Source organism: Toxotes jaculatrix, chromosome 7 (genome assembly GCF_017976425.1).
Source record: "Toxotes jaculatrix isolate fToxJac2 chromosome 7, fToxJac2.pri, whole genome shotgun sequence".
Classification (NCBI taxonomy): Eukaryota; Metazoa; Chordata; class Actinopteri; family Toxotidae; genus Toxotes; species Toxotes jaculatrix.
Genome location: NC_054400.1, coordinates 7,248,607 through 7,270,447, shown reverse-complemented (window position 1 = coordinate 7,270,447; position 21,841 = coordinate 7,248,607). Strand labels below are relative to the sequence as shown.

The window sequence follows — 21,841 nt, the reverse complement described above, 5'->3', positions numbered from 1 at the left end:
TTTGAGCCATGTTTGAAGAAAAACAAAACTTCACTTCCTGATAATAGTGGTGAATGGAAAAAACTGATTGTGTAGTTTTGCAAACCAAGTGTACAGGCTGAACGTAACTGTAACTGAACACCAGGAGAAAGGTGCTGAGCTTTTATAGGAGGTGCTAAAAATACTGTCATGTAGCTCCACCCTGCAGTCTATTTTAAGAGCTAGCAGTTTGGATAATGTAAGTTTGAGTGTACTTTGTCACCTTGAAATGCAATGCTGCTACCACAGCCTCTAAAATGCATGATTTGTCTATAAAGGAGAGTGAGGTGATCTTACTCTCTGCTCTCTGTTTACTGAAATGACAGTTCGAGAACAGGTTTGAATGTGAAAGAGAAGTATTTACAGGAAGAACAATTAACTTATCAGAGTTATGATTTGTTCACCTCTCATCACAGGTGTATATGCAGGGTAGGGTCTTAAAAGTGATGTGATATCTAGACTCTAAACAGCAGCAGAAAGGACAAACCTTTGTTTAGTTCTTGTTTAGCCGGTTTATCCAGGACCTGATGCACAGTGTTTCTGAGGACTTGGCACTGATGGTAAATTACTCTGTGTTTAGTTTATAAACTGTATGCTTAGATAATGATAAAGGCAGAAGTTCAGGAGTTTGTGTTTCAGATTTTGGGCTGCAGCAGATACTCATGCACCAATTGGAATTTGGAAGCTGCTGTAGGCCTCTCAAAGTGTTTTCATTTCAGTCATGATTTCAGTTTTGCTTATATGTTATCTGAACTTACAGACAACATATTGGATATTGTTGGATATTTCTTTCTCCTCAATCAGCCCAGTTAAATATTTAACAAGGCTAAGAGTCTACAGCCTAGGTGGCAGCTCTGTGTTGTGGTGTAGAGAGGCTGCACTTTGGCACAGGTAGCTAAGTAGTTAACAATTCAGAAGTAGAGACAACTGAAATTACTATTTTTCACTCTGTGTCCATAAAGCACTCTTATGACATGTCATTATCTGTATATGTGAGATCAAAAAAGACTTATTGGCCTTGGGACTAAAGTTTTTGCAGTATAAAATCTATATTTTAGCCAGACTAGATATTGTATAGTATGTTATTCTGCTGGAGGGATGATGCCGCTTGGTGTTTTGTGTTTTCTATTCTATTCTCTTGTTTCTGAAAAGTTGCATTTCTCATATCATGTTTCCAAAATCAAAAGCCAACTGGTCTTGCTTGCAAGCAAGCAAGTCGATAGCTTTCAATAGCTTTTGAAAATACCATGACCTGGATGACTGAGAATCTAACCATCAGCCTTTATCTTTATGATGTGGTGTAGTCTGAGTGACAAATGTCTGAGGTGACAAAGTCTAACATATTGCACTGACCTACACGAGTGTCAGTAAACATGTTACCCACAAGACATACAGCAATAGACATAGTCACAATAGACAGGGGTCTTGCTTTTTTCTCAAAGGAAGTCTTCACCACAAGCATTTTTGTACAAAGTGTTCTCTCAAGTTTTATTTGATTGCATAATAGCAAGTGAGACATCTTTCAACACACAGATCTGGCAATTCAGGCACACTCAGCTCACTGTGGAAAGGGACACACATCACCAAATGTCAAGTACATTCACATAAGCCCAGTAAGGTGGGAGCCACAACTAATTTTGAGCCTCTGAATCATGCTTTAAGACACATTTTTACAGACTCGCCACCTTGTCTGATCACTATAGACATATTTGTTTGCATTATAAGGTTCGATTGTGTTACCACCAGTTTTGTTTGTTTTTGTCCTTATTTGTATTTTTCCATTATGGATGGTTTCATATACATGTAACTGTCTTTTTATGCTGTTGTTTTTATAGGTGTGATTGTTTCTTATCCTTTCTCAGCCCTGGAATGTAAAGTGCTATTTAAATAACATAATTATTAATCAGTCAACTTATTATTTTACTCTAAAGGAGCAACAGAAGTGGTTACATTGTGGTATGTGACCTATCTTAGCACGATAGTGGGTTTGGCTTGATGGTAAGATGACTTGACGGTAAGATGGCTTGACAATGTGGTTAGGTCAGAGCAGGGGACAGGAAATGTGCAAAGTCTACACAGTGACATTACCAAGAAAGACAACATGTACATGAACATGTTTAACATAGGTCTGACTAGAAGCCAGCAACATTCACTGTCCATGCTGTGTGATGCTGGCAGTTAAAGATTCCAGATATGAAAGCACTGGTCCACTCCAGCGGAGAAAATCTGAGTATCATCAGGGTTTGAGGCCAAGTGCAGGACTCGATGAGAATGACCTGCAAAAACAGCAAAAGCATATTAGAACACAATTTTTTTACATTTTAATAGCTTGTTCCCCATATAAAACAAAACTGTCTTAATGTTTATTTTTTATCTCTGTTCACTTCAAACAAAAACACCAGAAAAAAATAACAGAAAACAGCCAAGATGAACACAATGTCACACTGAATAATGAAGTGAAACAAAATGGCTAATAACACAGTTGCATAACATTTGAAACATCACAAATGTCTTTTAAAGACTGTCTTTGACAGGAGGTTCTAAGGTCTTTTCTGCCCCCAGCGACTCATAATACCTCAGGAAACTATGACATCTCATATCAAATGTGATATGATTTTTGACATGTTTCATTTATAGTTTCACACTCGCTGGGAGCCTCTGTGACAGATGACAGAGCTACAGCGACCAACTGTCACACCTAACATTACTCAGCATAACGATCTAATACATTTATTTCTGGGAGGCAGATGACAGATTGTTAAATAATTAGTCATAATTTTGGTTCTCTAACCTGTGAGCTGGTTGATTGGATTGAGGGAGGGAAACTCCCAGGTCCAGCAAATGACTTGGTTATGAGGAAGGCCATGACCTGTGACCAGATATCTCTTCTTTTCAGCCCATCGTAGAGAACAGATCTGTAATTGGAGTCATTAGGAGTTAGGAGTCTATCCCACATTTTTACATAGCAAAATCACCTCTGCTATAATTTGTGGATTAAGTACCTGTGAGTTTGTGTTGGCAGAAGTCACACAAGTCCCTGCCTGTGTGTCCCAGATTCTCAGCTCCCCATCTTTCCACCCCCCTCCTGTAGCGATCATCTTTCTCTGCCATGGACACCATCCCATTGCCTAAACACACAAACACAATGAATGCACAAGCATACACACAATGGTCAGAAGATTGTATGACTGTTTAAAACAGGCCATGTAATGAATGGTTACAGGATCAACTAACAGTATTTCACCAACTAGAATCATGCTACACAAATCTGCACGAGTCTCCTCAGGATAAATTGTAATAACTTTGGTGAACCCCTGACAGTTCATTCAGCACCACCATCACGCCACATTTTCAATTTGTTCAATACCAAATGACCAAATACCTGCAAATATTAGGAAACATGCTAAATTAAGATGGAAACCATGGGAAACAATACCTGCTAAACATCAGCATGTTTACATTGTCATTTTGAACATGTTAACATGGTGACATTAGCGTTTAGCTTTAAGCACCACAAAGTAAACCATCACAGGCTGACTGAGCCTCAGTGTGGCTGTAGATTATTAGCTTTAATGAAGGCTACATACTACAACCGAGTCTTCCGTACTTATTTCATTAAAGTCAGACCAGTTGAGTCCAAGCTACATTTCTATAAACATTATTCACCATGTTTTCATGTTTTATTACTCCACAACAGAGTCAAAGAGGACATTTATCTTCATCTATTTGTATAACATTTGACAAACTGACACAAACACACAGACACAAAACAAAACAATTTCTAGTCCCAGTTTTGAGTACACTGACCTTAACAGCACTTGGCTGTTTCATTGTAGTCATTGGCTGTTTTGACCTTGTGGGCCCTGCAATGTCACTATCCCATATATGAAGGTGACCACCTGTGGAGCCGCTGGCCAGCCATTCTTCTCCTGGTGACCACTGAAGGCTGCAGATCCCCTCCCTCTGGACGGCTGCACCTACCAGAGGTGCAGGAGCCCGAGGGTCAAGGTGATGGATACGTCCCAGGACAGAGCCGCTGTTAGATTGTGGACACTGTTATTTCCCAACATTAGTACTGCATTCAATAGGTACTTTATGTTGCTAATTGAGCTCCATTCCTTTTGCTTGTTCAAAATGATACTGAATATTGTTTTAATAAGTCCTATTTTGTGCGACAGTATGTAATGGTATGCTGACAACACATACACGCACCAGTACCTGCTGAGTAACTGCTGTTTCCAGGAAAGCCCTCCGACCACAGACAGGTGTGGTGGTAGACACCTCATTTTCTGCTTGTTCTCAACATCCCACAACTGAGGAGTCAGAGAGACACTACAAACCGTCAGTCTGATGATTCAAATAGTTGCTATCCTTCCCCTTGCACATGCCCACTTACCACAGTTTGACTCAATCATTTTCCACCCTCTATGTACTCATTACTTGAAGCTGCTAAGTGTTTACCTGTATCTCCCCTCGCCTGGTCCCAATGCAGAGAGCTCTGCCATCTCTGCTCCAGCACAGAGATGAGACAGACTGATGGTATGCCCGTTCTGTATGTAGGCTTGGGTCCAAATATCCCACCAGAGCATGGGTTTCTGAATTCCAAAGGTAAACAGAAGATCCCAGTGCTAATGCAATCATACCATTACAACTGCAGTCGAGAACATTAGTGTCTGAAAGGGAAGAGATGGAAAAGAGAGAGAGACTACAGAGGCCATACTGTGCCCAACTGTTGGATGTTACTGTCCCTTGCTGTTGGCTATGCCACAATAATACACAAAGCAGAGGCACAAAGACTTTGTTTTTGTCTTCGTGTATTTGTAAGTACAGTTCAGGCTTTGTATTGTCACTTACAGTAGTCGTTCATCAGTGACGGTGCTGCCAACTTCATCGCTGACTTTCCCTGCAGACTGACAGTAGCTCTGTATAGAACAGCAAATGGCTGCAAATCACGTCTTCTCTCATCAGAATCTACAATGGAAAAATATCATGAACGCAAAACACATACATCACATTCACGTGAGGACAAAGTACACATTAGTACATCTTTGCTTTACTGTTAATGGTGTCAATTACATTATTTTTCTCTTGTGGATTTCAAATGAAAGCACTCTGCTGTGTAAAACATGTAGCAAACCACATTAAACATTTGGCATGGTGAATTAATAATTATTTAGCATATAACACACATAGGGTTGATCCCAGCCCGTGTGTGTGTCATGTGTCTTGGAAAAAGAGCTGTCCTCTCTTACAGAGACTTAAACATTGATTTCTATCAAACCTTCATATCTTATGCTGTTCAAATGTCATGTTTGTTTGTTTTTTTGCGCTAAATTTTTCCATACCTCTATAAGCTTCACAAGATGAATATCTGATTGTTCAGCCAGAGATAACGTCATAATTCAATCATATGAGCAAACGTGAACATAGATCTTCCTCATTGCTCCAGCAGTTTTTGCAGATTGTTTTAGCCATTTGTTCTCGTTTCCTGGTGTGACATCATGTAGTATTGCTTGTCATTTCTGTTTGCGCGCGCGTGTGTGTGTGCGCGCGCACGCGTGTGTGTATGTCTTGAAGGACTGTAAGGATGCAGTGATGGAAAAAAGAAACATTCATACTGTACCTGTTTGATGTGCATTTCCATGTTCTTGACCTGCAGGTCTCCACATCCATCCCTGCAAAAAAAAAAAAATGTTCTTAAGACCCTTAAGAAACTAGATACTTAAGAAACACCCCCCTTCAAACTTTTTCATCTCTCAGCACATCCTTAGTTGTGGGAATGCAACACACACACACACATAAAAGTCAAACTGCAGCAACACAGGTTTCTTGAACAAACCTGCTCTGGGGCATTTCCTGTGGCAGGTAGTTCACTGGCAGACATGGTGTGTGGCATGTCTGGGGGTGTAACAGGCCCACCGTGAGAAATGCCTCCCTCAAACGCTGTCTCTGTTTAGGACAGAAAAAAATATCACAGAAAAAATGACATTCACATCCACCACAAAACAATTATGGAATGAATAATGTGTCTGTATGGTGAGACAGCTGGACTTAATAGTAAAGATAGCAAGATATAATAGATGCATGAGGGTTGGTGGCTATGGCCCTACAGTTCTTTAGTAATGAAGAGCATTTACAAATTATGTGTTTCCTAACAACAAAACAAAAATGGGGTCACTGCTGATCCATTATAGGAGATTAAAAATATATGTATATTTTGGCAATCAGTCCTCAGGTGTGATAATATAAAAGTTAAGATCAAGATATAGTTTGTGGGGGGGGGGGGGGGGGTGGCATGGTACCAGCTACTGTGCTACTCTGCAACAACGCCTGCTCAGTTGTGATATGCAACACTGGGAGGTAGGTGTTGTCCACATTGATGCAAATTGTGGTTGAATCTAACATTTGAATCAAGCTACAGGGCACACAATGTATTGACACATAAACTACCTAAACATTTACAGCATTTTCACTAAAGCATTTTGGAGAATTAGTGTGTTTTTGATTATCAACCAAAAGAATTGTACAATGCAGTAAAAGATCATTTGTGTGATAAGCAGTTATCACGCCTCTTACACATACAGCGGCTGGAACTTTAGTTAAGTGTTTCTTTATGCCACTTAAAATAGAAATATAGTTAAATTAAAGATGTATAAATATTTCTGGGGGATTCTGTTTAAAAAATGTGATGATGAAAAGCTGGGAAAACAGTGGCAGGCAGTCGGTGTGTTTACACAGCAGGACTGTATCAAAGAGCAAAACTTTAATTAAATTAATAGTTTAAAATAAGTTTTAAAATGTTTTCATGCAAGCCTGAGTTTTAATTTTTTTTTTTTTTTCTATTCCTCGCTCTCCTTCTCAGAAATAACAAAGTCATTTAAAGATGTGGTGTGTTGTTAAAACACCTTGAAGGTTTCCATGTGGGACTCCCCGTGCTGGTTCATGGCGTCTCGGTGGAGAATCCAGTTCCAGCCTCTGACAGACTGTATCCAACTCAAAGCTTTGCTCACACTGCCCCGCAGTGGCCAGAGGTGTACTCACAGCTGGAGCATCTCTGCTGCTCCTCTGGATGATCCGCCTCCTGAAACGCTTGTATGACACGTGATGAGCGTCGTTTTGTCCCTGAGAGAAAGAAAAAAACAACAATAATTAATTAAAATAAATAAGTACGGTTAGCCTCAATAGTCTTAGAGTACTGAAAACTGACAAACTTCCTAACTGCAAACGTCAAACCGTTAGTACAACTTTACCAGAGTCAAGTAAGCCACAGGAAGAGAACAATTTCCAGTTAAAACTTTCAAAACAAAAGCACCAACGTTAAGATCTGACCTATTTCCATCTTTAAGATACAACCAAATATCTAAAGATTTCATGTTCTATGGGCTAGGGCTATTAACAATTATTATTATATTAACAATTATTAACATGCTTATTATTCTCTCTCTCAATGATTAATCTCTCAATTAATCATTTTGCCAATGTCAGAAAATAGTGACAAAAATTCCTTTGATGTTTCCCACAGGTCAAAGCCAGAAATCTGGTGGGGCACTTTTGCTTGGGAAATGGCTAAATGGCTAAAGTGATTAGTTATTTAACTGATAAATCAACTAATGTGTGCTATACTGAACAGCTACAGAAAGCAAATGTTTTCTGAAGATAAATGTACTTTCTCAACTGTCAAAAGTCACTATAGATTATTGCAGATAACTTCCTAGGTGGATAGGTAGCCCACAGTAAATAAGATGTTGCCATAGTAACTAAGCGCTAAAAAGGGTCATTAGGACATTTGTGTTGGTTCAGCACTTCTTAAGGTGTTTAGGATTGTTGCTAGGTGGTTGCAAGTGTTGTTATGGGGTCGCTATGTTGCTTTGAGTGGTTGGTACAATGTTGCTAACTGGTTGCCAATGGGTTGCTATGATGTTCGAGCTGGTTGCTGTGGCTTTTATACTTTTATACACACCTCTGTGAGTTTGACAACACTATCCGGTTACATGAGGATTAGAAAGCTAATGGAGTTGCAGCTGCAAAAGTTAATTGAGTGATACTATTCTATGTTTATATGTTTTAAAGGAGTGCAGGACATTTTTGCTGTGACGCTCTTTTCTCCACAGAGATTGGATACTCCTACAGTTTAATTAAAATTTAGTTTTGAATCCTGAGTTGAGGATTCAAAACAGTGGCTGTTTTGCTTTAGCCTGTTTTCATGCTGATGATCCATCGGTCCAGTGCTTTGTCAGTGCATATTGTACCGAGGGACTGAGCTCAATAGTCACAATAATCATCTTGTTTTGAAAGAATCAGCACTAAGCTTCCGGTTGTGTCCTAGTTTTCCTTAGTGGGATTAACGCAGCTAACTCCTCCGGACCGCCCCAAAAGTTTTGGCAGGAGCTCCCCACACACCGACCGCTGCCTGTTCTTCCCCCTCCAAGATGGAGGCCTTAGGGGGCTACCCTGCCAAGTCCTCCAGCCCGAAAGCTAAAAAAATAACGGTGCTGCTGAGCATGACAGTCGGTGTGGGGTGTTTATTCCTCCTGCAGACTCAGCTGGTGAAGCCGAGAAAACCGAAGAATTTTTATTCTTTCGAGGTCAAAGACGCGAAGGGGAGGTCGGTTTCCCTGGAGAAGTACCGAGGAAAAGTAAGTCCACATCATCATCACCAGTCATTTCACTTTGAGAAGAAATCTGTCCAGACTTTGTCCCAGTTATTCACTGTGAGATGAGTTCGGGTTTCATCGCATAACACGTTTTTCTTATAGCATTTAAAAAGGATTTACATGTTTCCCCCCTCCTCTGCAGGCGTCCTTGGTTGTAAACGTGGCGAGTCACAGCGAGCACACGGAGGCAAACTACAGGTTTCTGCAGGAGCTCCACAGGGAGCTGGGCACCTCTCACTTTAACGTCCTGGCCTTTCCCTGCGGCCAGTTCGGGGACACCGAGACCGGGTTCAGCCGAGACATCGAGGCTTTCGCCAAGTCCACCTACGGTGTTACCTTCCCGTTCTTCAGCAAGATCAAAATAATGGGCTCAGAGGCGGACCCTGCCTTCAAATTCCTCACAGGTTGGCAGAAAGACATCTAACCACATATGTCTCTTTAACAGTGCAGTTTACAAAATATCATGACTGCACAGATAAACCTAAAAAATGTTTTCATTAACACCTGCCTCAGAGAAAAAAGCTTATGCATACTTATATACAAACTTTTATACTTATACAGGTAAGTGGAGAAGGGAGTATAATCCACTCTAAAAGTTCACTTTTCCAAAATAGGTAAATTAATATTTATGGACATGCATCCAAATGGACACATGGAGAACTAGTCTTTGAACTCCTGAGGTTATTGGAATGTGAAATCTGGTACTTATTTATACATACTGAATGGACTCGTGTGTAGTTCTCGCACCTAAATAGGATTTAAATTTGTTAGAATTTCTTGAGTACCTAATTTGAGTGTGACACTTCAGTTAGGACCACAGGCCATTTTATTCTACTGAAGCAGCTGCTTATCGTACATCTGAGTGATTAAGAAATTTAAGAATTTTCTCTTATCTTTTGTAAACCGTATAATAATATATCTGACTCTTTGACATATTGTTTATATTATAGCTGTCAATTTAATATTGATTTTTTTTTTTACATCAGTGTGATTAGGTATATTTAATATATATCATATTTATAAGTTGTTTTATAATTGGTATTTGTCTGTGGAAACAATCAGAGCATCATCAGGGTTTATAGCTAAATTTAGGCTCTGAGATGGACCATTAATGTGGTTGTTTTGTTTTGTTTTGTTTTTTTCAGATTCTGTGCAGAAAATTCCAAAGTGGAACTTCTGGAAGTTCCTGGTGAATCCAGAGGGGAAAGTAGTCCGGTTCTGGAGAGCCGACGAGCCCATGGAAAGCGTTCGACAAGAAGCCACTGCGCTGGTGCGAGAAATCATCCTAAAGAAACGGGTGGAGCTATGATGGAGCTAATTGACAAATACTGGACACACCGCTGTGTTATGTCTGTGTTTCCTGTGCTTTGACAGCCGGGAATAACAAGTGGTGGACTATGAACTGTTACAGTGAGAGTGGTTGGGTGACATCTCGCTCCAGGCACGTGCAAGATGAAAAAAATCCACTAGTTTTAGCCACAAAGGCGAAGAAAGGCATGCAAGGCTAGCCAGACTGTGTGTGAGTGTGTGTGTTTGAGTTTTGTGTGTGATACGGACCATCCTGTGGTTAATCATGACAATGATGATGAACATTCCTTATAATGACCACTGCTGCGGCTGAAGGATTGTTTTAGGCTTTGAAGTGTTGGATGTTTACGTTTAGTTTGGCGTAGTCGTTGTGTGTACTTTCTAATGTTTACATTAAAATCTATTTCTTAAGGTGAAGCACACAATTTTATGCTGTTTTGACTGATTTGAGCCCATTAGCTTGTGAAACAGCCTCCCAGCAATAAAAGTATTTCATGATTATTTGATTTATCTAATGGGGCCTAGGATCTTTTGAGTTTTAAAAGCGAGAAAAATGCTTAGAATTATTTAATTAACCGATAATCCATAATCAGATGCACAACATGAGGTCTGAATTGTAACCCACTGTTTTAAACTTACAGAAGTGAATGTTAATTGCAGAAGTTCACTGGGTTGTTGGTGTTGATTTAAATGGACAGTTGGAGGGCAGCAGCAGGTAAGCTGGCACACAAACAATCAACCAGCTAACAAGACACTGCCTACCAACCACCCACAACAAGAGAGCTGAAAAAGAATGACATCTTTGTGACATCAGGTGAGATTATCTTTCGAAACTGTTCTCTTTTAGCTCTCTGTGACACTGGAAGCTCAAACATTGAAAATAAGCATCTAATTGGACACCCTCTGCCTCAAAGCACGTTCTCTCCTGTTCGGTGTCCTGTGGGAATCAGGATGCTTGTATCTCTTCTTGATCCTTCAACATTTTCTCAAAGTGCACGAGTGTGAGCTTCCAGAGTAATAAACACAAAAGTGTAGTCGAATGCAACTGTTGAGGTAGCAGAGCAGTGTGAGCTGGCAAAAGAAAACGTCAGCTAACATTACACTGCCTCCCAACCGGTCACAGCTCACAGGCCTGCTGTATATGCAAATGCAAGGATTTGACTATGTCGATCTGGATGTTTATCATTGTGTTAAATGTAAAATTTAAGGTTTTCTCATCCATTCCTCGCCAAATTTATTCCACTGTCGACATTTTACTTTACAGGTGCGTGAAGTGGAATACATGGCGGCGTCGGCAGCGTTTCTTTGAGGTCAGTTGGGAGCAGCAGTGAGGAGTGCAGCTGGCAGCTGTCAGTCAGATAGCAGCACAGCCAGCAGCAGTACACTGCCACACTGTCACCACCAGCTCAGGAGTGTGGGGGGTGGGAGGGATGCAGTCAGCACAATTAACATTAAGTGATGTTGTTTTTTTCTTTAGATATTTCCCCTCTTACCTTGAAGGGGCACTGCCTCCTCTTTCCTACAAAATCTCTGAACATTTCCCTCAAACTGTCCTGTTCACAAAAACAAAGAACAAAAGATTCAGTCAAGGTGATGCTCATCTTCATCAGGGAAAACTCCATCACATACAACTACAACTTAATCAAAACTGGAATTTCTACTTTCAAGTAATTATTCAGCAAGTTGAGGATCATTAATATATTTTGCTATATGCTATGGTTAACCCAACTTTAAAGCAAAGAGGGACAGTCATGTGTTTAGGGTTTGAAGTGGTTGCCTGGTAGCAACAGCAACAGGCCACAAGTTAAAGCAGGTAAATATTGTATCCAGCTATTAGACTGTTCTTATATTATTTTAGAAACATAACACTCACCCATTCATCTGGACCTCCAGAGTTTCAGACGCATCTTCTGGTCCCATTAATCTTGTTTCCTTCCCTCTCAGCCTGTATGAGGAGGCTGACCCGGTCATGCCTGGCGCACCTGTTGTCTCCTCTCCTGGACGAGCTCTGCTCTTAAATACTCTCCCCGGGCGGACGACGGAGCGGGAAGCACCGTCCTCTACTCCGCTATTGGCGGTTAGGTCGAGTTTTTTTTTCACTTAAGTACACCAATTCAGGGATTCCCTCCGCGTCCTGGTTTCTCCTGGAAACAAATATACACAATAAAAAGAGCAACGCGGTAATGTTTTAAAGGCGGAGGCGGTAGGGTATTATCAGTCAATAACACGTTTATTTGTCATATACTCCATCAGACTCAGCCCATTATCTACCCTGCGTCGTTTGGCTGAGGAAGTCATCATTCTAAAAACATTAGTGGTGATGATTAGTTAGTATTGTTATTAGGAAAGGCAAGGGGATAGGTAAACAGGCAATTAAAAGCAAAGAATCGCATGTTAAACCATTTAAAGGGAAATGAGAAGGAAAATCTTTACTATTAATTAATCTTTTCTTCAACAATAACATTGTCAATAGGCAGAAAAATAGACAAACAATAACAACAATAATACTGTCGTAGAAAAACTCGCAGTCCAAATCATACAAGAATTTAGCAACTGAGTTTAGTAAAGTAATATTTTACTTTCATTTCATTAGTAACTTAACTAAAAAATATAATTAAAACATAGGGTTTATGCAAACATGTTTTATATTTTATTTTAGTTAATATATGATTTTTTTTTTCTTAACAGCTAAAGTTAAACAAAAAACAAAAATACAAGGGTTTATGAAAAAAAAAGGTTTTTTTTTCTTATTTTAGTCTTTCAGGAAACAAACATAAAAAAGAGAATAATTTAAAAATGTCAGTACATTTTCTCAATAAAATCAACACACGTTAACACCATTGAACTAAAATACGTTTAATTTTTATAAATGTTTTGGATCCGCTCTTGTAAATGTAGTCACGTCAGGATTATACACCTGGTTACAGCTCCTCTCTAACAGGCCCTGCACCCGCGGGCCACACTGTTTAATGAAGAGCTGCTCTGGCGCTAAGTGGGCTGAACGGCGCGAGGCGGGCGCACGTTCTCGCCACCTGCCACTTCCATATGCGCTCACACCGCGAGCTCGAGCCTGTCACAGAGCGACAGGTGCGTGCTCTCAATGACACGGAACAGAGCAGCTCCATCAGTGTGCAGCCAGCAGGCGGCCATGTACCCCTGCAGCCGTGTATTAACAGTAAAGAGCCGGGTACTCCAACCTTCAATTTATCCATCATCAACAAAAATCAGTTTACTTATGACCCCTGAAAGGTCATATAGGTATATTTATCTTGTGATAATTAGTTATCATTTTCTATCTAAATACATCATTACAGGTAAATTAACATTTTGGGGAAAAATTGTACTTATGTCTCTTGTTTTCCTCATTTAATTGGCCCATGTCAGAGTGTTGTGGCGTGCTTTAAAATGTGCAGTATGCTTTGGTAACGCTTCACTTGCATCAGAAAATGATTTTTAAAAAATCCTTGTGCAGGTTGTATTTGCCCCGTGGCCTTGCACCTCTGTAATTCTGCCCAGCATCCTCAGCATCGCGCCACAGGAAACATAAATGATTTTTTTTTCTCCGCCCTCTTTCCCGCGGGACTCTGTCTGGTTTGTAGCCTCCATCCAGGTTTTGGCTTCAGTCACCTTAGAGACTCATTGTGTCTGTATTTCCCTTTCCCCTCCCGCACTGTCCCCCGCAGTTTGGCGGTAGCTTAACCGGTCAAATGTGTCACAGCCAGCTTAAACAAAGCTTCGCCCCCCTGCTCTCACCAGCGCTGCAGCTCAACGACAAACGGATTTGTTTGCAGTAAAAGTGGCTCCAGGCGCGTCTAGGTGTCGAGCAAAGCTGACGTGAAGGTTTGTGCGGTTAAATGAGGGTCTGAGGTTTGACAACAAGCGTCTTGTTTGCTTTTCGTTGGCAGCAGGAAAATTGTTAACGGTGACCGAGTCTTTGGTCAACCAGTGGGGTCAGGGTTAGTCAGATAGGGCACCTAGATGCATGGTATCCCAAATGCAAAAGGAGTCTTAAGTATTTGCTTCTCTGCAGAGACATTATATTCTGTTTGTCCTTTTTGTGTAAAAATTTAAATTGGCCTATAGGATCATTTGATATAATTAATAGGTTTTCAGCATGAAACAACAGGACACAGATATGTAAAAGGTACCACACATCTACATAAGAGCAAGAGCCACAAGTGAAAAAGGTACAAGATACAAGTCCCTTCAAGGTTGTTTTGCATCTCCTTGTAATAATTTTGCGTCAAGTCATGCTCCTTTTGTGTCTCTGTGTCTCTTTGCAGTTGATTTGTGATTCTTTTTGGTCATTTTGCATCTATTTTTACTCACTTTGTGTATATTTGCATCTCCAATCTCCCAATAATTTGCCTTATTGCTCATTCTTGTTTATGTCCTTCTTTTTGGAAAATGATATAGATTGTAAGTAAAATGCCAAATTACTTGCTGCATGTCCTCATAAAGCAGTCAGTCAACTATCACAACTTTCTTCTCACATCTGTAGTTGAATGTTAAACCTTTTACTCAGTTAAAACCAAAAATACTTGGAGGTCAAGGCTATGTCTAAAAATTCAGACTGCATCCAGAACTCATTCATAAAAATTAAATATATAATGTTATATACTGTACGATGTAAAACTCCCTTTTACATGCATGTGAAAGAGTGTAAATATTTTATTTCCGCACCATCACAAGTAACGAATTGTACATATTATTCGTACTGTTGTACTGTTCTAAAGATAAACTTGAATAAATCAGACTTGATAAATGATGAACATAACATGAATACATGAGGTTGTTTGGGGAGTTTTAAAGTCACAATCCATATAGTTCATTAGTAAACACAAATGTAATGCACCCCTCCATCATCTTAAAATGAAATGTCAGGCAGACCCCCGCATCACTGTCAGGCTTCATTTGTGCTGTTAGATCCAGTGGTCATGGCAGCAGCAGCAGTTCTGTAAACTGTCCCCCTGCCCAGGAGCTGCAGTGTTGCCTTCACGGCTGTAAAGTAAACAGGCTCAGGTCTGGGGAGTTTAAACAGGTGTCTGAGGTGCTGCATTGTCCTCTGGATCACTCTCCCTCACACAAACCCACTTTTTACAGCTAAAACCCTCAGCAGTGAGGTTAAAGGAAGATGGCCTCACTGATACCCAAAGGTCAGAGGGTCACATCCTCTTAAGATAAGTTTGTATCTTCTTCTTGTTTTTGATTTCCTTCATTTTTTTTTAAATTCAAGTTTAAAAAATATGAATTTTTGGGAAGATGTGACAACATCAACACAGAATCTTTTTCCACTGCTGTTTATCCATCTAAACTGCTACCAACAAATAAGTAATCTGGAAAAAATATATTTTTTTAATTCCTACAAAGAAGGATATAAACAAGGATGCTGGATGCAATACATCATGACTCAGGACTCAGGACTTTTTCAGACCACACAGTCACTCAGAAAGAGACAAAAGGGAAGGAAGTCTGTGTTTCTTTAAGAGGGTCATAGGGTCACATTTGTTTCACTGCGCAAACAAGGAAAACTGTTCATCACATGTAATTATGTTCTTTTCATAATAAATTTCTCTCCAAGTCAGCTTTATAAAACATAACTTTTATTCCCAAACTTGTAAAACCATTTGCATTTTCCAAGACAAAAACATTTTTGGTGCAAAACTAAACATGACATTGAGGCATGTAAACAGAAACACAATGTAAACAACAGTTCGGGCAGTATTATTTCCTTTGTTAAGCACCACCTCTGACTGATTAGCTTAGAAGCTACCTGAGGAAGACATAATTTAATCATTTACAGATATCACTGTTGATTATTAGTTAAGCATTAACAGTCATTGCCCACCCACACTTCCTTTCAGTCTTAAACAGTTTTACAGCACCTTCAAATCACTGATTAGAAGCACATAATGGATCAAATTTTGCATTTGTTAACCCTGGTTTCAGCTGTGGTTGGGAACCCAGCGAAAGCGATATCCGCCTTCCTGAGTCCTCGAGGTAAAGGCATGGCCGTGAGGAAACACCTGAGTCCTTATGGTGCCGTGTTCTCTAACAGAAGTTCTGAAAGATGAGACATTCTCTTCAGTCTCTGCTTCGTCAACCCTCATGCTGCCATCTTTGGAAATAGACGTCTGTAGGCCTGAGAATGCACCGAACATACGTATAGTCTCTGATTCCTGCTGTATTCTTGTTCCAGTAGCAGTGCTATGCAGGACAGCATTGCAGCGTGTGCTGATGTCCCTCAGCATCTCCTCCACTGAGTCAGAGGATTCTGTTTCATATCCTTCATCCAGTCTCTGCCGCTTACAGGGACTCAGTGAAGATTTATCACCACAAGCCACCACTGGTTCTCTCACATTTGGCTCTCTGACTGTCATCAGTTTCTGAAGGAAAATGGTAGAAGTACAAGACCAACAGAAATAAATATTAGACGTAATTTATGACAGTATCGGCATGAGAGGTTATACAGGATGAAACTGTGTGTGTGCATTTAGCTGTGCTTGTCTTTGTCATGTACTCACTTCGAGCACTGAGGCCAGGTGCTTTGCTCGACTGGCCAGCTGCCTGAGGTGAAGGTTTCTCTCCTGGAGGGAGTCAATCTCTTCCTGTCGTCTTTGAAGAGTCTCATGGAGCTGCAGACGCAAAACGCAAAAAGCAAAAAGCTGTTCAGTCATGCTTCTCAGGTTTCAGAATTCTCCCTTTTACCTTTACACAATCAATTTATGAAAATCTTTGGATTTAATTACTGAATGAATATACATAGACATACTCGGTTAAATAAATGTCAGTTAATGTGGCAAAGGTCATTAGCAGGGCTTTGGGATTTCTTGCTAACATAATAAGAAAATATTAGCAATGCATAATCTAGATCCATCACAACACAAATCATATATAAACATGGCCTTGTCATGTGCGCTCCAGTCATCAACTCCAGATTTTAAAAAAAAATAGACTTGGGTTTCTCACTGGTCAAAAATGTCAATGTCAAAAATCTCACAGTAAAGATTTACCTGATTGTTGACTTCCACAGAATGTCCCAGTGCCCTGACATGACACTGGGTGATGCCTGTCCAGAGAGATCCATCCTGGGCATGTGGGTTGCTTGCTTCAGTGGATGAATTAATAAGATTGTCCTCTGGAGAGAAATCTCGTTGGGGGGTGAGGGGAGGTATGACACATCCCTGAAATGGCACCAGTTCAGCCGGAGACAGGCTGCTCTCAAGTGTGGCAGGAGACTCTGACAGAGGGGACAAACATCCAAGGATTCAGTCAACATGTCTTTCAGAGGGTCTCCTCAGATGATGATGATGATGTTGATGATATTGTAGTAATAGTGGCATACACTGCATACACATTTAGTGCTGCATTTGTAATGTGGCATCTCTATACAGTAAAAAATATGTTTTTCTTACCTGCCATGAAATCCAGCGCATAATCTCCAAAGTCTTGGTCATCTGTATCAGATTCATTCACCTGTTGAAAAATAAAACCGAAGATTAACACATATATGGGTATATTTTGAAATAAACAGTCTGTGAATAAATCGGTTCTACCTGAAAATCCCACCAAGCAGTGTAATGTGGCTTTATAGCAGAACATGTACTGGTGGTCATTTCAGTGAGTGTGCAGAAGCCTAATGCGTTATGGGCGCACGGTGATCTGTCCCAAAGAGGCAGTTTGTGGACAAAACATGTGAGGTCCAGCCAATTAGCGGTAGCCATGAGTAAACTACAATGCAATTCGCCCAGGATTCCAGCACACGGTGTCAAACATTAACAGCCTGGGAGTGATGCAGAGCTGCAGATCTGCCACCAGATTTTTTTTTCTCTCTCTCTGGTAAATGTGAAATGTTGGAGGTGCATGGATTTCTACGGGAAATCCGGATGCACAACAACATTAGATGAAAAAAAGAGACATTTACTTCATGTACTATCTCACCTGAGAGCTGAGGGGATCGCTTTCCCGTCTCACTGCAGAGGCGCAGTCCTCTAAATCATCCCATGCAATAGTTGAAAAAGCTGCAATACAAGAATAGTTTGACTGAGTGAGTCAAGCCCCGGAATTTATTTGGTTATATGCACTTTCTTTTTGCTTACACTCATTAAGTGCGTGGCGTTCAACCATGTCAGAGATGCGCATACCTTGTTCAATGATGCAGGGGAGCTCGACGTACATAGTGACTGGACTGCTGCTCCGTGGCACCAGCGCTTTACCCTGCAGGCAGGAAGTATTTTAACAGTCTTTTCAACTACACGGAGCTGTGTTGTGTGTATCATTACAAAGAGAAAGATCTCATACCTTTTTATTTACTGCAGTTCTCATCGCAGTTTGGGTCATTTGATTGTGGCAGATGGCACCAAACACTTTTCTGTCCCTCGGCATCTCCATCACTTCAGCTCGTACTGCAGAACTGAGGGGACATGATTTGACACAGAGCTGATATAGTCGACTTTCTCCCGGTTTGTATCTCTCCATGCCGCGGTTTCATACTTTTGGCCCAATCAAATGCACTTATTTAGTCTCCAGGGAGTGACAGCGTCCTCGGAGATTAAATTGGTGCAGACTAACCGTTTTCTGGTCTGAAGTGTAAAGTGGTACCGCGCATAACGGCGCCCTTGCAGCAGGTGTTCTGTGCGTCAAATCTGCCCTCCCTCCGCCTGCGGCCAAATATTCCCCGCGCCCTGCCGGAGGTGCACGACGAGTCTGCCATGACCTCTTCCAACCATGTCGATGTTATATCTTTAAAGAAAACTTTACTTTTATTGTCACGGTCCACATAAACCACGACAATTAGAACAGCCGACACAGTTTGTGAATATTGATTAACAACTTAAAAGCAACTTACAGAAACACCCACCTTAGTTACCTTATTTTTTTTTAATAGATGGACACAGGGCATCTAATGTATTTGTTAATTTATTATTTTTAATATGTCATTCTGTTTTATTATCAATACTGCTTCATAAAATGTAGTGCATGGCCACAGCAGTCACTGCGTGATTTCTATTCAATTGTGCGTAAAATATCTACCTAAATTAGGTCAATGCCTGTTGCCACATTGAAAGACAAGTGGAAAAGGAAAAGGGTAATTATAGCGGACAGCTCAGTAAACACTCGTGACAAATGCCTCTATTAGTAAACAAACAAGAGTAAGTCTACTCGGCCCTTCACGCTGAATGCACCTGTGTGGTCGACACTGTGTCAGCAGGTCGAGATGACACGTGTAATGGATTATCAGATAAAGCCCCTCAATTGACTAGGCTGTGTGGGCACAGTTTGGTTTCAAATAGCACAGCCAGTGATGCAACGTTAAATAAAAACGTGGGTAAACTGACCTCCAGGCAAACATCCACAATAGCCATAAAAACACAAAAATCAATAACGCTTTGAGAAAAGTATTTATTTCTGCTATTATCCCTGAAAGGGGCTCTGTAACCTCATGTTTACAGCACTTTGATACCGCTCACTGTGGAGTGGTTTGTGAGATTTATATCATTCTTAATGGTAATTTTCTTGAATGTTTTTATTATCTACTTGCTTATCTACTGTTTTTCAGCAGTCTAATAGGGCAGTCATTTATGCCAAAGTGAGCATTGTAATAGTGAGACTTCAATGTTATGATTTCATAGTTATGTCATCAAGACATCCTGACACACACTCATTTCAAATGTCATGTGATCATTAAACAGCTGAAACCAACTTCATTTTTCATCACAAATTCAGAAGAACACAGATTCATTTATTGATCATTTATTTCATAATATCAGTCAATTCATTACAGTACATTTTTTTCAGGTCCTTCATTAAGGGGCTGCAACTGTAGCATAACTTATAAACCTGCAGTAAGTCAGTGCATATAGTAAATAATGATTCTGATATATAATTAATTAAAAATAAAAATAATAGCTCTGTTAACATACTTCATTGATAAACAATAACCTACTATCAATAAATATAAAACAATAATGCTGGGCTGTAAAACATTCAGTGGCTGATTGCCTGTGAGATATACAGTACATGAGGTTTAGTGGACAAGACTGGATGAACCCCAGTCTTTACTTCTCATCACCGTCACATCACCTTCATCTTAACACATATAAATGAGGCATTTTATCCTCACTTCTGTATTTGTTTAAATAATTTTGGCATTTTGTTCATCATCTGAGTGGTGGCACACTGCAGTCACATAGTGGACATCACTTCCAGTGTCTCCTGGTTTAATGATACCAACAGCTTCAGGTTGTCTTTGCATTCCTGAGCCAGACTGTGGTTGTGGCTCACCTGACCTAAAGGCAGTAAGTGGTCCTTTACTATCAGAGAGTTCCCCTCAGGGCTCTCAGGTGGTTGGGCAGAAGCTGGTTGGGTGCATATTTCATCCTCAAAACTGTCCCACTGGTCTTCCTGTGAATGGATGGTTGCATGCTCAACAAGTCCTTGTTCAGTTTCCAGTAGCTCATTGGCTAGCCTCAGTGCACAGCTAGCTGTCAGAGATGGTGGGTATTTGTTGAAAGCATAGTCTGCCAGGCTCAACTCACACATCTTTTGTGCGAGATTGCTGCACTGCCTGGGTCTGTTTATGTCTGGGTTCATTCTTGCAAACCTGTAACCTGTGCTCTCAGTCACAAGCTGGGAAGCCTCAATGCAGTTGGTGTAATAGTCCAGGAAAAAGGCCAGGGTGGGTGCAGCGAGCCTGAAGTTGAGACGAAGGAGGATGAGACACTCCAGGTTGCAGAGCTGCTCCTTGTTGAAGGCACCACAGCACAATGACAAGAGATGGCTGATCCGTGGTGAGCAAACCTCCACCTTGGTGACACAGAGAAAAGGAGCGACTCATATTGAATGAAATCCAAAGATAGAAACTATCTGTTCCCCAAGCATTTGCCTTACTCAAAGACGCACCTGCTTACTGGCTAGAAGAAGTGCAGTGACACCCAACAGCTGGAAGCAGTCTGCGGCCACCGCTGTGGATGCTAGGAACCTGTCCATGATGTTCACTGCCAGGCAGCAGCACTCAAAGGACAGACGGAGATGTTTGTGGACAGGGATGAGCCAGCTGACAAGTTTACACCGTGCCTCTGCAGTGAGCTGCAAGTAAACAGAGTCATTCATCATCATTAGAGTAAAATGTGAACAGTAGGCAACATTTTTTGGTAGTAAAGAAAGATCATTCAAAACGGTTGAATACATACATAAATACATACAAACATTTACACACAATTTCATAGCCTTTTCTATTTAATGTGACTTCCATTCACCAACTGGCCACATTTCTGTGTGATCAACCTGAGCCAACACTGTATAAAGAGTCTCATAGCCTACTTGTGGCTGGCGTGCCAAGCTTTTGCAAGGATGAAACTGCGCCTCTTTCTCCCTCTGGATGTTGTAACCGATGTCTCCGTACTGAAGGTACCAGTTGGACAGTTGTTCTGCAGGAGGCTCCGGTGCATTCAAACGGAGCGGGGACACATTTGTCCGAGCCGGGGATGAAATCGGGGAGAATCCCAAATCTTCCTCGAACCCGGAGTCGCTCAGTTTGGACATGAGTTTCTGTTTCCTGTGCCTGGCTGTCTGCCGCTGATGAGCCGATGCGAGCGCTTCTGCGAGAGGCGATGCGCCGTTCATCCGTCTCCGTTTGTAAACAGTCTCGTATCCGCTGTCACCGTTCACGAATGACACCATCTCTGCTATCTATCGCAGCCAGTCCACTGGCTGTGTGTTACTGAGGCCAGGTCAGCAGCAGTGTCCTCAGTGCTGGCTGTGCCATGGTGAGGGGAGTTCCGTCTGCTGACGTCAGTTTTCCCGGGGTCTTCCCCGCTCCTGCAGCACACCTTTCTCCCGTCGCCCCGGGCAACCGAGGT

The 21,841-nt window shown here is 41.1% G+C and overlaps 4 protein-coding genes across 4 annotated transcripts; 1 reads left to right on the top strand and 3 right to left on the bottom strand.

Moving 5' to 3' along the window:
- Positions 1-1,493: 1,493 nt before the first annotated feature.
- LOC121184345 (cell division cycle protein 20 homolog B-like) lies at positions 1,494-8,300 on the bottom strand. Its single transcript, XM_041041961.1, is given in 11 exon segments — positions 1,494-2,294; positions 2,810-2,933; positions 3,021-3,146; positions 3,826-4,054; positions 4,237-4,331; positions 4,480-4,691; positions 4,873-4,989; positions 5,642-5,693; positions 5,858-5,967; positions 6,924-7,140; positions 8,268-8,300. Coding segments are annotated over 11 exon segments (1,626 nt in total). The 3' UTR covers positions 1,494-1,983.
- Positions 8,301-8,406: 106 nt separating this feature from the next.
- On the top strand, positions 8,407-10,490 carry gpx8 (glutathione peroxidase 8 (putative)). Its single transcript, XM_041043141.1, has 3 exons — positions 8,407-8,654; positions 8,815-9,076; positions 9,818-10,490. Exons 1-3 carry the CDS (start codon positions 8,448-8,450, stop codon positions 9,979-9,981), a joined length of 633 nt encoding a protein of 210 aa, XP_040899075.1. The 5' UTR covers positions 8,407-8,447; the 3' UTR covers positions 9,982-10,490.
- Positions 10,491-15,925: 5,435 nt separating this feature from the next.
- On the bottom strand, positions 15,926-18,371 carry LOC121185133 (multicilin). Its single transcript, XM_041043140.1, has 7 exons — positions 18,282-18,371; positions 18,125-18,197; positions 17,922-18,001; positions 17,396-17,456; positions 16,994-17,220; positions 16,505-16,615; positions 15,926-16,366 (listed from the first exon to the last, which is right to left on the bottom strand). Exons 1-7 carry the CDS (start codon positions 18,369-18,371, stop codon positions 15,926-15,928), a joined length of 1,083 nt encoding a protein of 360 aa, XP_040899074.1.
- A 1,794-nt stretch (positions 18,372-20,165) lies between these two features.
- On the bottom strand, positions 20,166-21,662 carry LOC121185132 (cyclin-O). The gene is made up of 3 exons (XM_041043139.1): positions 21,303-21,662; positions 20,883-21,068; positions 20,166-20,786 (listed from the first exon to the last, which is right to left on the bottom strand). Exons 1-3 carry the CDS (start codon positions 21,660-21,662, stop codon positions 20,166-20,168), a joined length of 1,167 nt encoding a protein of 388 aa, XP_040899073.1.
- Positions 21,663-21,841: the final 179 nt, after the last annotated feature.